Here is a 17,500-nt window from a genome sequence, read left to right as displayed (position 1 = left end):
AACATTTAATCAATTCAAGAACTTTAACATGTTCAAATTAACATATGGTTGGGATACACTGCAGACATTTTTGGATGTATGAAACATAGGGGCAGATCCCCAAATAGTGGTAGTAAAAACTGCTTTTCCTGAAGCCCTGTGGAAAGGCTATGCTACTATAACAGTGAACCTGGTCTTATTTAATCTGATGCTGAGGTCTGCACTCCCTCCCTCAAACATTTTCCAGAGCTCCCGATGTCTCAGGGACTTAAGAACCTTTCATGTTTTGGGAAGGGAATTCCTTTACTGTGGACAGTCGCGGTCAGCTATGAAAGGCCCCATATGCCATGTGATATCATTGTCATGTTACCAACAGGTCACAGGATGGTTTCAGCACCATTAAAATGTACAAACCCAAGAACTCCTGGGACTTTTGGATGGCTGCAATGTTTCATAGATGCATCTCCCCAGTCATGGAAAACATTGCATGAGTCTTATGCTGGGCAGACTCTACCATTCAGAAGGAAGACCATTGATCTGGATTTAGGACAGCCTACAAAGCCAAGCTGTGCTGCAGTCTGCCTTCAGACCAGTTCACATCTCACTGTTCCAGTGAGGAACGTCTGAGGGAGCACCTTGACTCAGGATGTGCAGTGGTGAGTTTTACAGGCTCTGCACATGGGCACAGTTCTTTGCTGGATGCTGGGTATCAGGTGCAATGCTGGGGTTGACATTGCATGAAACAGAAGTACAAAGCTAAGCACAGTGAGGCACAAACATGAGAGGGCTTTAAAAATTACAGAAGAGGTGGAGCGATGAACCATACATCAACACACCTTGAATGTCAAAAAACCAGGTCTTTAAGAAGGCCGAGGACCTTGCAGCTCCCATCTCAGAATTTGTGCTCTGTGCCACACCAAGAAACCTTTGTCATGGGGCCTGTTTTCCTGTATCGCAATTCCAAGATGAACCTGACTGTGAGGAAGAGGAATGTGCTGACCTGCACGAGCCCACCATGGCTCTGCCTGTTGGGATTCCATCCGAGCACTGAAGCTTTCACAAGGACTGGGAGCCTCCTTCAGGCAGAATTCAGCCTTCAAAAAGCAAAATCCAGATGCAGTCAAGCTTGCTACCAGTCCAAGAGAAGGCGAAGGTGCAGATTTGAAGGTGGCTGAATATTTTCCCTTTTCAACTCTAACGGTATTGTGGTCTGAGCCTGACTTTGGTTGCATTTAAAGCAAATGGGAATGTGTGAGTGTAGATCCAGGAAGAATCTGACACTAAGTAAATCATAATTATTCTCTCTTCTAAAGCAGAATACAGGTTACTTAGCACTCTGATGCCTGAACCATCTGTGAAAAATTAGTTAACTAATGAGCCAAAATACATCACAGCTTCTATGTGGGTACAAGGTGTTAACAAAGTAAATGTATTGCTGTTTCCCCGAGCACATTATCTGCAATATGATTTCTGGGGCCATGTGCTGAACATTATGCGTCTTCTTTCCTAGGAAGCTTCATTTCAGTTAATTGTCTCTCCAGCTCCTGGGGAGTACACAGAATAGGCTGGACTACATCTTGACTGTGTTTTGATGAAAGACTGAGAATTCTGGGGTCCTGAATGAAGGTGGGTTTTTAACGGGGAGTGTTTACTCACAGACCCTAGGAAAGCTGACTTCTGTTTTATGGAACTTTAATGTCAATATGGCTGCTCTGAAAAACTTGCTCTCACAGATTGTCATCTCAAAAACTTTTCTATTCCCTGAGTTCAGACTTACAGTGAATTTCTTGGGTTTTCTTTCCCCTGTTTTGGGTAATTTGGGTTTTTGCCTCTTTATGATCACTTGTCCAACAGTGGAGAAGATCTCCTGCTGGGTAAGTGGGTGTGTTTTGTAGCAGGGTGACTATCTCACATCAGGCAGGATCCCAGCTTGAAGTAGCTGGTGTTGAAAGGTGAAATTTCTGCCCTCTCATCACTGCCCTTCTCACTGCCTAAATGCAACTAAATTTTAACATCTGGAGGCCAAAAGAATTTCAAAGCCAGATTCACCTAGTAGGAAGAAGTAACTTGTTTTAGCAGTCCAAGAGACCAAAAGGATGTTCTGAAAGGGCTCTTTGCACCTATTGCCATATGTGGAATTATTTCTGGATTTTCAACCTTGTTTTCATTCATCTGTGGCAACATCTTGGCATTGTTTGCCCATGTAGAAGCAAGAAAAATACATGGTGAACGCTCACATAGTATCTCTCTAGGATTCTTTCCTAACTAGCCATCCTAAATGCAGGAAAACTAGTTTAGCTACAATGCCCAGCTTCTAAAACACACCTGATAGAAGATAGGCCTGGGTCACAAACCTCCTGCAATCCTGGCTCAGAGCTTTTACTCTGTGGATGGAAGTGAGTGAAGATGGAGACTGAGAGAGAGACAGGCTGACCGTGCTGGACAGACGCCTCATGATTGTCACCTTGCTCAGGGCAACCTCTCACGTGCAGGACCCCAGGGGGAAAACAGACACTACATGAGGACTGTAGGGAACTACTGAGATTAAAACAATTAAAACAACAGGAACAAAATGGACACAATGGGACAAAAACCAGACAGGAACTGTTCCAAAGAAACACCATCGGATGGAAAATCAAGCATTCCTCCTTTGCCATTAGGCCCATAAGAAATTTGTTCTACATGCAGCCAGGATGAGAAAGAGGAAACAGAAAGAAATGTTAGGAATTTTTGGAGTCATGCCTAGCAGAGGGATGTTTGGAGTTGCAAAGGTAAAATGATTGATGCGATTTTCTTTCTTGTGGTTTATTTTTCTTAGAAGTATGAAAAATGGCTCCTTCACATGCCAAAAATTACAAGACAGGTAGGATGTCGTTGTTTGTTCATTTTTATAATATTGAAATTAGGATTCAAGATTGATGTTAAATAAATTATTAATTAAATAGAATCAGCCCTGTATCCTAATTTCCATATTTGCAAGAGTAAAAACAAACACTGGAAAGTGTGCAACAGAAAGCATCTCAAAGCTGTGAGAATATGTCCACCTTCAGCTGGAGGAGCCTGAGTCATTTCAGAGTCCGAACTGCACTGGATGCAAGAATTACCTTCTGGACCATGTGCTCTGGTGCTTCAGGTTGTCACCTGCAGCAGGTCACATTCGTTTCTCTAAAGATAATGGTGATATGGGAAGTGCTGAATCGAATGTGAGCTGACCTAAGAACTGTAGTAATCAAAATCCTTGGGTCTCACCCACTACCAGCTGATACACCTTTGATTCTTTGGGCTGGCTTTGGCTTGGACACTGTGTGACCAGACAGATCCTTCTGCAAATGGTCATCTAGTAATTTTCTGGTTTCCAGAAATCCAGAGATCATGGATTAAATGTCTCTGCATGGGGTTATGTTAGCAAACAAATGTAAGGCCACACATACACTTCTGGTCAACATGTTTTCATGAATAAAAAACTCAGGAATTAATTAAATACATTGGAGCATCATGCTGATTACTCAAAGCTACAGCTCCCGAGAATTTACTAAACCATTGCAACTCATGTTCCTCATGATTGTAATGTGAGGAACTGGCATGACTGCTGCCAAAAGGAACCACACTTCTGATGTGTCCAAGATCACAATACCAGTCTGTGCATGGTGGTAATGCTGTTCTGAGCAGGTCAGTTTTCATGATGGATGCTCATGTCCGAGAGTGTGGCTGTATGCAGTGCCCAAACTCTGCTACAAACTCAGGCCTGGGTTTGCGCTCTTAAAGAGTTCTTCTTTTTAAAAGAAGGTCTCTGAAGATATTTCACAGGCCACTAGGCAAAGACATGTGGCAGCTGCAGGTCTGGACTCAGAAATGCAGAGTTTGCACCCCTTTGGACTTTCTATAAATTTGGTGCTTGCTGGGATCTGAATTGACTCAGGCAATGAAAATGCCCACCCTTTGCAGGGCTTTTCAAAATGGGCTTCCCACCTCTTCCAACCAGCATTTCATTTTAGGAAACACCAAAATGCTTTCCCCATGAGAACTCCCTCTGCAAGCATGGATCCAAGCCAGGGTAATCCCATACTCTTGCAAAGCTGTGCAGTTCACATGGCACAGGATGAGCGTCCCTTCCGGAATAAAGCTCTGTGAAACCAATGGTTACACCACAGCAGCCCCCTGCCATCACCTCATACAGCAGACACATTCATAGCAAATGGATCAGCCAGGATCCAGTTTCCAAATGCAGGGCTTGAAGAATTAGTCACTCCCATTGCTGCTCAGTGGGAGCCGGGCATTTTACTTCCCTGCACATCACACTGAGTGGTCACACCCCTTTTCCTCCACCTCCCCCACCTCCTCGCCCCAAGCTTTCATGATTAACATGGCAATGGAGATTGAACTGTGTGCATACATTGATTTGCTGGGTGGTTTGGCAAAAGGAAGCAAATCCAAGCTACTTACCTCAGCGCAGACCCCTTTGGCGTTGCAATACCATAGCCTTTGGAGTCCAAGTTACCTCCCACCTTCATGGTGTCGCAGGGCTTGCGCTGCTCGATGTACTCGTTCATTGTGGACTCCAAGAGGTATGCATACTTCCCTTTTGACTTCCTCACCCGGATCATCCCCTCTTCCGTTGTCCTCACAAAAACGGAGGGCTCGGCTGACTTCATGTATGTCCACATCTTCTCAAACACTGCTATTTTGGATCGCTGCGTAGGACAGCAGAAACCCAACAGAAGCGTTAACAGAGGTTTGGGCGTCCCCTGGGATTTCCAGCTTGGACTGAACACACACCCACACATCAAACGGGCCAAGGAAGCCAAAAGGGGTAACAGGATTACCACTTCTGCACCAGGGCCCAGACCAATCCCTCATTTTCTGGCCCATATTTATGTACGGAGTGATTTTGCAGATCAAACCAAGGGCAAACCAAGCTGGAAATCTGGAGACGGTTTCATTTGGAGTTGCTCAGAGAAGCTCCTCAGTAATGTGGGGAAGCACATGGATATTCCATATTTGTGTTCACAACTACAGAATATCACCTGCACTGGAGTCACTGCCAATCTTCTGGCAGGCCGTAACATGGTGAGGGGAAGCAAGTGAAAAAAACCAGACCTGAGCTGAGAACGGGAGAGGACAGACCTGGAGGATGGGTCAAACAAGAAGCTAAGAAAAATGTTTGCATTAAAGTTTCCTTTTTACCCTAAAAAATTCTTTAGTGGAGCCAGCTTCCAGGGTCCCATAAGCGATTTCAGTCTGCTTGGCCAAGTCCTCTGCGCTCTCGATGGGAGACACCATCCTCTCCACGGTGAGGAAGGCAGCCAGGTTAGCTGTGTAGGAGGATATGATGATCAAGGTGAAGAACCACCAGACGCCACCGACTATGCGGCCAGAGAGAGACCTGGGCACAGAGAGGAGAGTCAGACAGGAGGAGGGTGAAGGTCTAAAAGGTGCAGCTTGCTCTTTCAGGCCCATCATTTATGTGACCATTTACCCAAAGTCACTCTCCAGCCACTTCCAAGGAAGCCAGAAGTCTGTCTCAGTTCTTAATTTACTTTTAAAGGTGTTGATGTAATTAGAGTGGAAATAAAAAATTCACAGTGAAAAAATATTAGCAATAAACAGAGAGAATTTTCTTTGATTTTCAACTTCTTTCAGAGCACAATATTAATAATAAGACATGGAGATAGTTATGAGAGAGTTGAGCTGGGCAGGGGACAATGCCCACCACCAATATCTCTGTCAAGGTCTCTGTTGTACCATGTACCCCTGGCAGGAAGGAACACCAGCATGGAACCAGACCAGACACACAGCCCAGCTGTGATCTTTTGGTGAGCTGCACCAATCATCTGAAGTTTAAAAAACAACCCCTGTGTTTTTCTGCAAGACATATTGAAGCTCAGAGAGGAGTTACGGTCTTAATGAATAATTTGCCTACTGACATTCTCTCTTTTGTATTCAGCAGATGGTTAGACAAGATGTTCATAATAATGCTTTAAAATCTAGGTGTTTTGTACTGTCTGCAATCAAATAGCCAATTAACTGTAACCATTCGATAGCTATAGAGGCAGATAAGTCAAGCAGGCATTAATTAATATTAAAATATTTTCAAATAATTTTTAAGAGTGGAAGATGATTTTAGAATGATGTCAGTATTCAGGCATTCTGTCTAAATTATTTATATGATCCGTCTCTAGATGCAGAGCACTGTCCCAGACAGAAGGGAACACACAATTCTGTTTGATAAAACCAGACAGCCTGACTAAGGGGGACCCGCCTGTGAGAAACATCATTTATTTCTCCATGGGGGACCATGTTTCACATTGTCTTTCTGCTGATCTGAGTCACTCTGCAGAAATATGGTTTATGGGATGGTAACAGAGACATCCCAGTCCAGCTGGGGGCTAAAAGTTAGGTGAGATAAATGCGACCATCTTGCTTCCCATCTGCAGAGAACACTCAGCCTGCAGGACTGTCAGCACATACAGCTTTACCATTTGTTTCATATTTGGAGAGGGACTGGGGAGGGAGGCAGCTATAGATTCAACTCACACATCTTCAGATTGATGAGGAAGGGGAAGAAAATTAGTCTGGATGATGTGTGCTCAGGGAAGGAAGCGCTCAGAAAAGGCACAGAGGCATTAAACAAAAGTAACCAGATAATGTCAAATACAACAATCTCTGCTGATGAAGGCCACTTTGAGCTGGCAAAATCCATTTGCATGGCAAATAATCACATTCATCTCCAGCTGCAAATTATACAGCCCTTCCTTCCTGATGAAGCTGGGATATTTCTGCGACTCATTTCAATCGCTTCAGCTACAGTCAGGCGGATTCCTGCCTCCAGACCCTCGACATCCTGGTGGTATTCACCACCAGCTAATCCCAGGGGGCTGCCTGCTGTCAGCTGCAGATGGCTTATGCTTCCCAGCTTCACACCTGGCACTGACAGCATGGAAAAGTAATTTTGGGGTGTTGAGCCTGGATGGTAACAGAGAGGGCTGGGGGAAGAGGGAGAAGGGGCTGTTTCTTTCCCCTGGGAGATAGAAGGATGCAGACAGGATTCATGTGTCCATCATAGACCAGCCCCATCTGGGCTGTCTCTGCTGCTGGTGCTGGTCATTCCTCCTCATGGCACAAGGAGGGATGTGCTCACTCTCACAGACTGTGGAGGAAAGGAGAGGAGGTCAGCAGCTTGCTAGGACTGCCAGCATGGCTGGGGCCTCGTGTGTGTGATGTTTTGTTGCAGACACTGCTAGTGGGCAATGTTTTCCCTCATTGCTGGATTGACTTGGAGCTGGAAGCTGTGAACCAAAACTGCTGAAATGCACAGCAGAGAAAACACTCAGCACATGGGATCTACAGGACACGGCCCTTTTGCTCCATGGCTGTGCAACATTTAGCACAAGGGAGAGCTGGCCGGTGATGGAGGCTCTGGAAGGACAGAGGAATTCAATAAAGAATGTAATGATAGTCATGATAAACATCACACAAGCAGATGTGATCCCCTGTGACACCCCCACGGCTCAGGAGCAGTGAACACTGAACAGAACAAGGTGGATTTCTCTTGTCTGTTTAGACTCCAAGCCAATGCCTGTTACTGCTGACCATGGCAAGTGCTTGGAAAGGCAATACCTGTCAGCACCTTGCTCTGCTGCTTCTGTAGACCCAGCAGAAGAACCACAGTGCCTCCATCACGGGACACATTTGCAAAGTGCCTTTGTAATTTAGGAGATAATGTCTGATTTCTGGAAGTGACTTCAAGACTAGGGAGCTAAAAGCCTGGTCAAAACCCACTGAGACTTAGAATTATGTTTATGCTCCAGTAAACACAGCCACAGAGGAGTAGATATATCTCATGCTTTGAAGTCACTATGAGGTTTTGAAAGTCTCACTCTGGAGCTAGGTAACAAAAAATGACCTTGCACCTGACTAACAGAAATGTTCTGCAGCTTGAGCCCTGTCTCAGGTTCTTTTCTCTTCACTGATGGGCGCTATGGGGTTTAAATCCTCTTGCATGAGGTTGTGTCCCTGTACCTGTTCAAGCATAACATGAAGGAATCAGCTCCCTGCTGAGTGGAAATGAGTCAGTAACTCTGCAGAGCTAAGGGGAGATGGAGCACCCTGGTTAGGACTTTAAAGATGTGCTAAGGTTCAGATATTTGGATCTATTTGACCTCTGGATTAATTAATGTTCATTATTACAGTAATCCTTGCAAATAGCAGGGTCTAAAAAAATTGGGCTAAAATAAGCAAGGGTAACAGCATAAGAGGCTTTAATGAATGGCTAATTCTGGGGTGTAAAAAGGGGTAAAATATCTGAATAGACCAGACTGTACATTTTTCAACCTGTGTTATTTCTTCTGCACCTAGACTCTTCTTTCCTACATAGTCTAAATTAAGATAACTTGGTTTCTTCTTCTATCCCTGCCTGTGCTGTGTAAAATATCACACATCTCCCCACTTTTCTCCCTGGCTTGGGATCCTGCCTATCTCTCACAGAACTGGCAAGAACAGGATGCTCCTTTCCATCATTACCCTTGCAGGAATAAGTAGTAAATACTCTAACCTCATTACCCACAGTGCACAATCTACTTAAAATTAGAGCTGGCTGGGAACCAAGATTTCAGGACCGTGGAAAACTCTGAAATTGTAAATAAAACCTTAATATTCTCATTTGGAATGCAAAGATAACGGTTGCAAGTGTCCTCTAAAAGTAGCACTCTGAAAATGATTGTTTTGGGTCTACCCAAGCTTTGCCTTTTGCTATTACTTATAGTTTAATTTCTGAAAGGCTAAATGGTATAATTTTTAACATGGTAAACAATTTTGTTTCTGCTTTCTCATTACAAATAATTTTCTTTCAGCTTTTATAATACATTAAATTCTTACCTACTGCATGCATAATTTAAAAGATAATTCTGAAATGTGCTATTTTAAATGGCCCTAATAAAAATACTGCAGATGACCAAGCTGAAAGTAATAATTTTGATTTTCTTACTTACATTTGCTTTTCTTACTTACTTTATTTTCTTACTTTCCTTGTAAAAGCAACTGCATTTTGCTAGCAGAAAACAGAAGGGAATTGTAAGTTCCCTTTGTTCTCATGAAGAGATTAATTTTAATGTTTTAGTCTTAGCATTGATGGATTCATACAGAAATAGAAAATCATGCAGCTATAATCTCATTTCTTAAAACAAAATGCAATCCTTGATCAAACAATTTTCCCTTCGATTTTATCCCTCATGGAAGGTAGGAAAAGCTGGCAGGAGTTTGCCTCTGCTTTGCCATCTATTAGAAAAGAACAATACATTTTTGCAAAACCATATTAACAAGATCATCAGAAAGTATACAGAGTAAACCTCATTGGAAAACTGTTCAAGCACCCTCTCAGTTCTCTCCCACTTCTCCCTTCCCCCTCTTCAAATCCATTCCTTACGGAGAATTACACCTAAACTGACAGTGTTTTAATTAGAAGAGCAAATCTGGGATTCTGAAGCCATAGTTGCTTTGGGAGGATTTCCCAGATCTGCTGTTAAATTCAAGTCTAATAAAGGCTCACTTACTCAACTGCCATATTTGTCACTGAATGAATTTATGCAAAACTGTTGAAAGAAAAGCTCTTCTGTGCCTGTGCTACTGATTGTGGGTCAAACCCACTTTTGGTCTCCTACCTACACAGAGCCTCTGATCTCCAACACTACTCTGTGAATTTGGTACTGATCTTGATGATTCCATGGTTCTAGCTGAAATCTGACTCAAGAGTGGATTAATTGCATGCATTTTGCACCACTTTTGCTCTTATTTTAAGCAAATTTTCAACATCAAACTCTGTCAATGTAAAGAGCTTTGCTTTTCCTCTGTGTCACAGACCATCTGGCGTGATTGGTCTCACCACTTTCCCTCCATCTCTGACACAAACCCCAGATTTTCTCAAAAGGCAAAGGAGGAAACTCAGTGTGGGGTTGTGGAGCTGGGATCAGCTCTGGGTGCATCCATCAAGTGCAGACCTCAGAGCTCTTATCCTCTTACTCTCTGCTGTGCCATGGAGAGTTTTGAATGAGCTAACAACTGTTTGCCACAAAATTCAAGGGACTATAATGCAAGTTTCTCTGTACATGCTGCATTACTAATTTTCTTGCCATATTAGTTTGCTTTTACTTATTACTGAATCCCAGCTCCTGGTACAAGAGTCTGGAGTCATGACTGCAATGCTGGGTTTTAACATGCAGGGTCAGGAAAACCCTTACAAATACAGAAGTAAGAATGTTTTCCACTGATATTCTCGTTTACCTCTCCCAGAGGTACAAATTCCTTCTTCCTCTCTCACAACTTTTCTACAGTGCTAAGAGCTGCATATTTTGGCTCCCTGTGGGTAACATTAACCAGGGAGACAGGGTAAGGAAGCTGAGGGTACACAGGTACTGGGAGTCCCATGCTGGCCCTGTCCTGCTTTTCTTTCTCTAATTATTGTTTAAAATAAATAAATAAATAAATAAACAAATAAATTAGAGCTTCTTAACTTTTGTATATGGGCTGGAGATCTGCTCTTGTGATCTTAGGCAAATCCTGCCAGTTCATCTGACCCCCAAAGCCAACATGTTGGAAGGAGGCAGTATGGATTATGGAATCCCAGCAGAAGTCCCTGTAAGAAGGGGCCTTGTGGATGCTCACTGTGTAAATATTGCATCAACTGAATGTAATCTCTGCAAATACACAGAATCTCCCAGATTCAACAGGGGGATGTATATCTGTGAGGCGTTAATTATAAATCATGGTTTATTTACTGTTTCCTTCCGCCTAAACTAATGGCTTTGGACAGCACTGTATGCTCCCTCTCCTACTGTTTCATCTCTTCTTTTGCAGAATATGTTGGCACTTTTTTCCCCCTTCAATTTCCCTTTAATGGGCAAAACCTCATTCTGAAGTGAGTTCTCCTGCTTAGTCAGAAATGCATCATGCCACTTGTGGTTCTCCAGTCATTGGGCCTTGGATTACTGCAGTGCTAAGTATAAGCATGACTGCATGGAGCAGCTTCGTGCTGTTTTCAAGACATTCACTTAGCATTTTGACAGGCAAGAGGTGCCTAAGCCTAATCAGAGGACTGGGCTTTTCTGTTCCCTGTGAAGCCCTGCTACTTTATGGGATCCTGGACAGCTTACTTCATCTCTCTAATTTAGTTCCCAGCTGTGGAAGAGGATGAATCACATTTATGAACCTGTCCTAGGTGGGTGGCCTGAAGCGCTGGCCACTAGGTGGAATTTACCTCTGAGCTGCTGCTTTGCCCAATTCCCCTTCCTGAGACACTCAATCCCAACAGGCAGAGGCAGCATCGAATGGGCCCAGCCCTGCAGGGGTGATGTGTGCACTCAACAGTACTTTGCAGGTTGTGCCCTTGTGTGTCCTCAACTGATCCAAAACAACGCCTGTGGATACTCAACAGACACAACTCACCTGCTCAGCTAGTGGGGTGTTGGAAGCACTAGATGCCAAGCAAACCTGGATTGACATGGGCAGCAAGCCCGCTTCAACTTCAGCAGGTCCCATGAAAACTCTCCAACAGGGCAGAACTGCAGGACTGAGGTAAGTCCTTCACTCGAGGGACTTGCCATCCCTGCACAGCATCCCTGGCTGCTGAAATGAGATGTTTAATCCTAAAAATGCAGGATAACACACTCAACTCTTCCAGAGGGCTGCTAAAAACAGTACAAATGCAGGGCTAGGATAGAGGGATGATGTGGAACACTAAGAAAAAATAAGAGTGTAGTTGAAAGGCAGAGAGGTAGATCTGAAGACAGGCACCGTCATCCTCTGAAGTACAGGCACAGTGCGCCTCTCCCCACTGCAGACAGGGTGGTTTAAGGGATGAATGTTTAGATAGTGGTTTGCTGAGAAACACGTGGTCAATTTGGGCTGCTTGGCAGCTCCAGAGAAAGGCAAAGTCATCCCTCTTCTGCTATTTTGCCAGCTGATGCTACCAGGAATAAAACCCCAACTCTTGTCATGCCTTTGTGCAAAAATTTCACTGTAAAAAAGGCTCTTCATGTATTTTTCTCACTCTGATGACATTTGTTCACTTTGCTGAGAAAAACTCACAAGGTGACAAGCATAAAATTTTGTCAGAAGTAGTTGCTGGAGAGCCCCAGGAGATTCATTATTCAGGAACTTCCTCAACCTCAGGTGGCCCCAAATCTAACAGCACTCATCCATCTTTTTGAACAACAGCTTATTGTGCCAGTGTCCTTTACTGAGTTGCTGTGTTCCATATGCTCTCCCACAGTCTCTTCTTCAAAGTCTACTTGATGAAAAAGCTTTTTTTCCCCAAAAGATTTAATATGTTTTGGATTATATGCCATCAGTTCTTCATTTTTTTCAAGATCCTCTTTAGCCATCTACATTTGCTCACATGAGAGCTCTGTTTCTGAGACTTCTGGGCAATAATGCTACAATAACCTACTTCAGACTTCTTCCAGGGTGTCTTGCCTTGGTTCATTTTGATTTTTTTTTTTCCTGTCTTTTGTCAGATTTCCCAATCCGATGAGAGAAAGGCTTTGCTCTGGAAGGGAGAGTATTTTCTGTACTGGAAGATATTATCTCTGAGCAATATTTCCAAATATTCCCTTTATTTTCTCTCTCATTTCTAATTTAAAATGTGATTCCTCACCAAGAGTGTACAAGTGGGATTTTCTCTAGTTTCACTTTTGAGCCTTTCTTTTTTGTACAGGGACATACTATATCTCTTGTAGAAGTGGTGAGGAATGAATCTGCTCCCCCCCAGACAGTGTTTTTAGAAGAGCTTTATGTGCGCAGGTGTGCCCATCTTTTAACATTAAAACTCCCAAACTGTGAAGGGAAGACATGTTCAGTGTTTCTGCTGCCCCTATTTCACCTGCTAAGATCCATTTGGTGATTTTTAGAATTTTTTGTTAAGGCTTCAGAAGCACTGTTGAGATGAAAAGCTGCCTCCTCCTTCTGTTTCCCTCTCTGCAGCCTCAGATTTTGCTTCTTATTGCAAGCTTCAAGAAATGAGACAGATGAGAAAATTCCTCCTGTGGGAGAGCATCCTTTGCACTTGACTCCTGCAGCTGGACCCTTGTGGACTCTTCATCACGTCTCCCACCTATATACAGGGTACAAGTACTTATTTTATTGCTTTTCCCTTTCACCATATGAGGACTCATCTCCTTCCTTTCTACTCCTCTGTTCACACACTCGCCTTCTATTACTCCTCATCAGAGTGTGTTGGGAGAATTCATTAGTGTATATAACATGCTTTGAAGTTGTCCAAATAACGGTGATGTAACACTTTTGCACTTCTATAGACTCTTTTATCTGAAGATCAAAGTAGTAAGTTATGATTACCATGATTGGATTATTGCTGCTTAGCCTTTGGATCTGAGGGTAAGCAGCAACTCTTCTGGGTAGGCACTAATCAGAATTACTGCGTGATTTTATTAAATAGATTGAATTCCATCAAGTGTGCTGCTGCTGTTTAAGGAAAGGGCTGCATGCACGAGCTGTGTGCCCTTTTCTGCCATCTGAGCATATGAATCAGCTGCTCTCCAGCTGCTCCTTTGATCCCCGTGAAAACAGAAGGAAGACCAAGACAGCCTGGAGGACTTCAGAGGTGACACCATGCTCTGCTGTCTCCAGCTCCAGACCCCACCCAAGCACACAAGGATTTTGTCCCGATTTCTTAGCACGACCCACATTCTGCTTTTCCCACTTACTCGGCTTCCTCAAGCCTTTCACAATGGATAACATGGTACCTCTGTCTTGTTTGAACAAATCTGTTTTCACCTGCTAACAACCTTGGGTGTTATAGTGCACATCATTGTACATTGCACATTACATTGCACACACACATTCGGTGTACGAATGAATTCCTGAACTTTTAATGAAAAGAAATAAGGTGCTTCCGCAGTTATAAGGACAAGTAGTACGGATAAAATCTGAGACAAAAGCAGAATAGGTCCAATAAATGCCAAATTCCATTGGAATAAAGGCAGAACTCTGAGCCTCCCAGTGGAAGGCCAGCTGTGGGGATAAAATCAGCAAAGAGCAGCTGTGGATGCTTTTTGTGTTGTGAGCCAGAGCAATTTCAACAGAGGAGTTCAAAGCTCATTCGACTGTGTATCCAGTGAGTGTGCACATGATATCTCAGTGCTGATAAAAGTAATGTACATCGTATGGAAGAGTTATTTAAGCAGGGCTTCCCTGTGAAAACATGCTCAGGGCTTCCCATCTTAGCTACAGTATTTTTTTGGAGTGCCAACATTAAAGCAGTGTGTGACAGGCAGCCTTGCCGAGGACACCACCTGAGGGAGATGGAGGTCGTTCAGCTCCTCACAACCCTTATTCTTTGACAAAAACACTTGGCAGTCGACCTAACTATTAGAGAGACACAACCATGCACAGTCCTGACTGCAGACCCCAGCTGAGCTGACTGCTCAGGAATAACTTGTTATCGAGAGGAAAGGAAATGAAAGAAAGTCTTCTTTTACAGCTTCTCTTACTGACTGAAAATCAGCAAGTCCAAGTATAGCATAATAGGGGGTCCCTGGAGGCTCAGAGAGTCTCCTGCTGCACTCAGGGAGAAGGTTGTAAGCGTCAGGAGGCAGCCCTGTAAATCTTAGTGCTCCTCACAATCCTGAGCCAGTGTCCACCATTAGAAACCCAAGCAGCACATGCCAGTTCCATGTCAGGGATCACAGAATGGTGTGGGTTGAAAGGGATCTTAAAGTTCATTTCATTCCAACCCCGTGTCATGGGCAGGGACACCTCTCACAGGTTGCTCCAAGCCCTGTCCAACCTGACTGAACTTTTCCAGGGATGGGGCAGCCACATCTTCTCCGAGCAACCTGTGTCAGGGCCTCACCACCCTCACAGAGAAGAATTTCTTCCTAATATCTATTCCAAATCTACCCTCTTTCAGATGCCCTAATAAAACTTCCCAAGATTAAAAAAAAAAAAAAAAAGAAAAAAGGGTAATGCACTTTCCCCCCTGCTATTTTCAACTTTGTTTTCAGCGAGAAACATGGCAAACATTTATTTAGTCCTGAAGAAAGAAATTGCAGAAGTATTTTTAGGCTAATATATCTGCTTTTAGATGAAGTGTTTGATGACTTATTTTAAACACAGCTGGTGGAACGATTAGTGAATCTGTCACTCAATGGGGAGAGTTTCAGCAAATTTCTTGCTGTACTCCAGCAACCTCAGTGCTGAAGGCCCAAAGTCAGAGCTGTGGGAAAGTGACAGTGCCTGACAGGGAAAGCACCCTGAGGAAGTAGCTTACAGGTCAGTGGGAGAAGCATTCATTACCTCTGCAGCATTTAGACATTTTCAGGTGGAGGAACGTGCAAATTCAAGAGACTAATTTTTGCTTTACAGAAGAAATTGCGTCTTCCAACAATGCTCTTTTGGCTGGTTATTGCCTCCTTCTGAGTCCTCTGTATCCTTCAGTATTTTCCCAAATGAAAAAAAAGGGATAGCAAGGATGACTATTTTAAAAGAATTTCCATTTTCCCCTGGCTGCCACACTCTGGTTGCTATGGAAGTGCGCAGACTCCAAAGGGGACTGTTTAGTTGGATATTGTGCAGTTTGTCAAGCTGTTCCTCTGGTGAGTCACTTTCCCTGGTTAAGTGCATTTTAGAAATAAGTGTGGTCATCAGTTCCTGGTGATTTGCAAGTGCTGCTGTTACCCTGTGACCTGAATTTGCTCTCCCTGGACATAATTAACTCTGCCAGCTAGAGATAATTGCAACATCATTTGATACACTTTTATAAGGAAAGGAGACTTTTCCAGAAGCTGAAGTCCTGATTTTCTTACTTTTATGCTCAAGGAAAGTCAGCTCCCTGGTTCAAGCAAACCACCACCAATAAATGAACCTGAGCTTTGTCCCCACAGAACCATCAAGGTTGGAAAAGCCCTCTGAGATCATCGAGTCCAGCCATGACCACAGCACTGCCATTACAGTTCACCATTAAACCGTGTCCCCAAGTGCCACAACCACACACACTTTGAACACTTCCAGGGGTGGCAATTCCACCACTTCCCTGGGCAGCCTGTTCCAATGCCTGACCACCATTCCAGTGAAGAAATTTTTCCTAAACTCTAATCTAAACCTCCCCTGGTGCAATTTGAGGCCATTTTGAAGGCAGATGCTTGGAGAGTCAGAGAAGACGCTTACTGAAATCAAGAAGAGTCATCAGATAAATACCCCTGCTCAGCCTTCTTTTCAGGAAGGAATTAAATTCCTTTTGATTGCTAAATGCAGCTGGTTCTAATTTCTCTAATTCTAAATTTTTAGCAAAATAAGTAAGTACCCTGCAAATGTAAGTTTACAAAGGATGGAACAGAAATAATTTCCTTGAAAAAGTCCAAATCAAACCTCTCACCAAAAAAAACCCCTCAAAAACCCCTGCAACATTTTTTTTTTTTTTTTGGTCTAATCAATTTCTGATTTAGATTTTGCCTCAAAACTGGATAAAACCTTTCAGTACTGGGAAGATCTTGACAAAATTTAAAAGTGCTGCTGTCTTTCAAAATCTGAAGTCTCCTGTGACTTCTTCCAATTGGGCTAAAGGGAAATGTAAATAAACAGGAAAAACAGCAGAGGAAAATGCTCAGCATTAATTACAGGTACATAATAAATACCTTGTTTGCTCTTCCCCAGACAAACCACTCTGATGGAGTGTGGCAGAGAGCCCGAGGAGCGCAGTGAACATGAGCACACTGTATAGATCAGCCAGAGCGCTGTTTCCATGTCACAAAAAACAAATAACAACGTCCACAAGATGCCTATAAATAATAGATTGTATCTATTGACTGGAGAGCAGCCAGCATCTATCTCTCTCCTTCCTGCCTGGAAGTGCAGCCATTCATCATCTCTGCCAGCAAACCTCCCTGCTCAGCACACCCAGCCCTCCCAGCCGGGGGTCACTGCTTGGCACAATCCACTGCACCCTGCAAAGCCTCTGGGTCTGGACTCTGCAGGCAAGTGAAGACCCTGTTAACTCTTTGTCCCAAGCCAGCTGGAGGGGGGATTGTACCTTGTGCCACATCTCCTTGCACACATTAAACCCCACAGTCTTTCGGGCACACTGGTGTGACCCGACCATTTCCCAGCAGTGGTCCCTGGTGGTGCCTTGCACAGAGGAGCACAGAGTCTCTCCCTGCTCGTGCAGCCCTGCTGATGCTCCCAAAGCATCCCCTGTCAAGCCTGGCTCTCTCTCAGACACAGATGGGATGAAAGCTTCATCCACCATTTCACTCCCAGCATAGGCTGACCACGACATCTCCAGCTCTGTTCTCAATCAGACAGATTATTATGAGTGATTTCAAGCTGTGTTGTCCAGGTATTGTGACAAGATACCCTAATGTGTCAGGATATGAGTAGGCATTTCCCTTCTACTCACAGTATATTTTGGTTTGAATTCAAAATATGTATATTTTTTGTTTCAACGATAAAGAGAGGTCCCAGGAAGCTGGGCTAATTTTTGGAGATCTTTAATTTTCCTCTGTCAGGGCACAAAGGA

At 43.7% G+C, this 17,500-nt stretch overlaps 1 protein-coding gene across 3 annotated transcripts in view; it reads right to left on the bottom strand.

The window, feature by feature from the left end:
- The window catches only part of GRIA1 (glutamate ionotropic receptor AMPA type subunit 1), a 120,562-nt gene that overhangs the window by 13,885 nt on the left and 89,177 nt on the right, over positions 1 to 17,500 (bottom strand). For all 3 annotated transcript variants that reach the window (XM_008628938.2, XM_008628937.2, XM_017728125.1), the window contains exons 12-13: positions 5,164 to 5,362; positions 4,423 to 4,670 (exon numbers count right to left, since the gene is read on the bottom strand). In XM_008628938.2, the coding sequence (XP_008627160.1) occupies positions 4,423 to 4,670; positions 5,164 to 5,362 (447 nt within the window). The remainder of the gene's footprint in view (positions 1 to 4,422; positions 4,671 to 5,163; positions 5,363 to 17,500) is intronic.

Source organism: Corvus brachyrhynchos, unplaced genomic scaffold, assembly GCF_000691975.1.
Source record: "Corvus brachyrhynchos isolate BGI_N302 unplaced genomic scaffold, ASM69197v1 scaffold21, whole genome shotgun sequence".
Taxonomy (NCBI): Eukaryota; Metazoa; Chordata; class Aves; order Passeriformes; family Corvidae; genus Corvus; species Corvus brachyrhynchos.
Note: the sequence above shows the minus strand (reverse complement) of the source record. Positions and strands in the feature narration are given on the sequence as shown.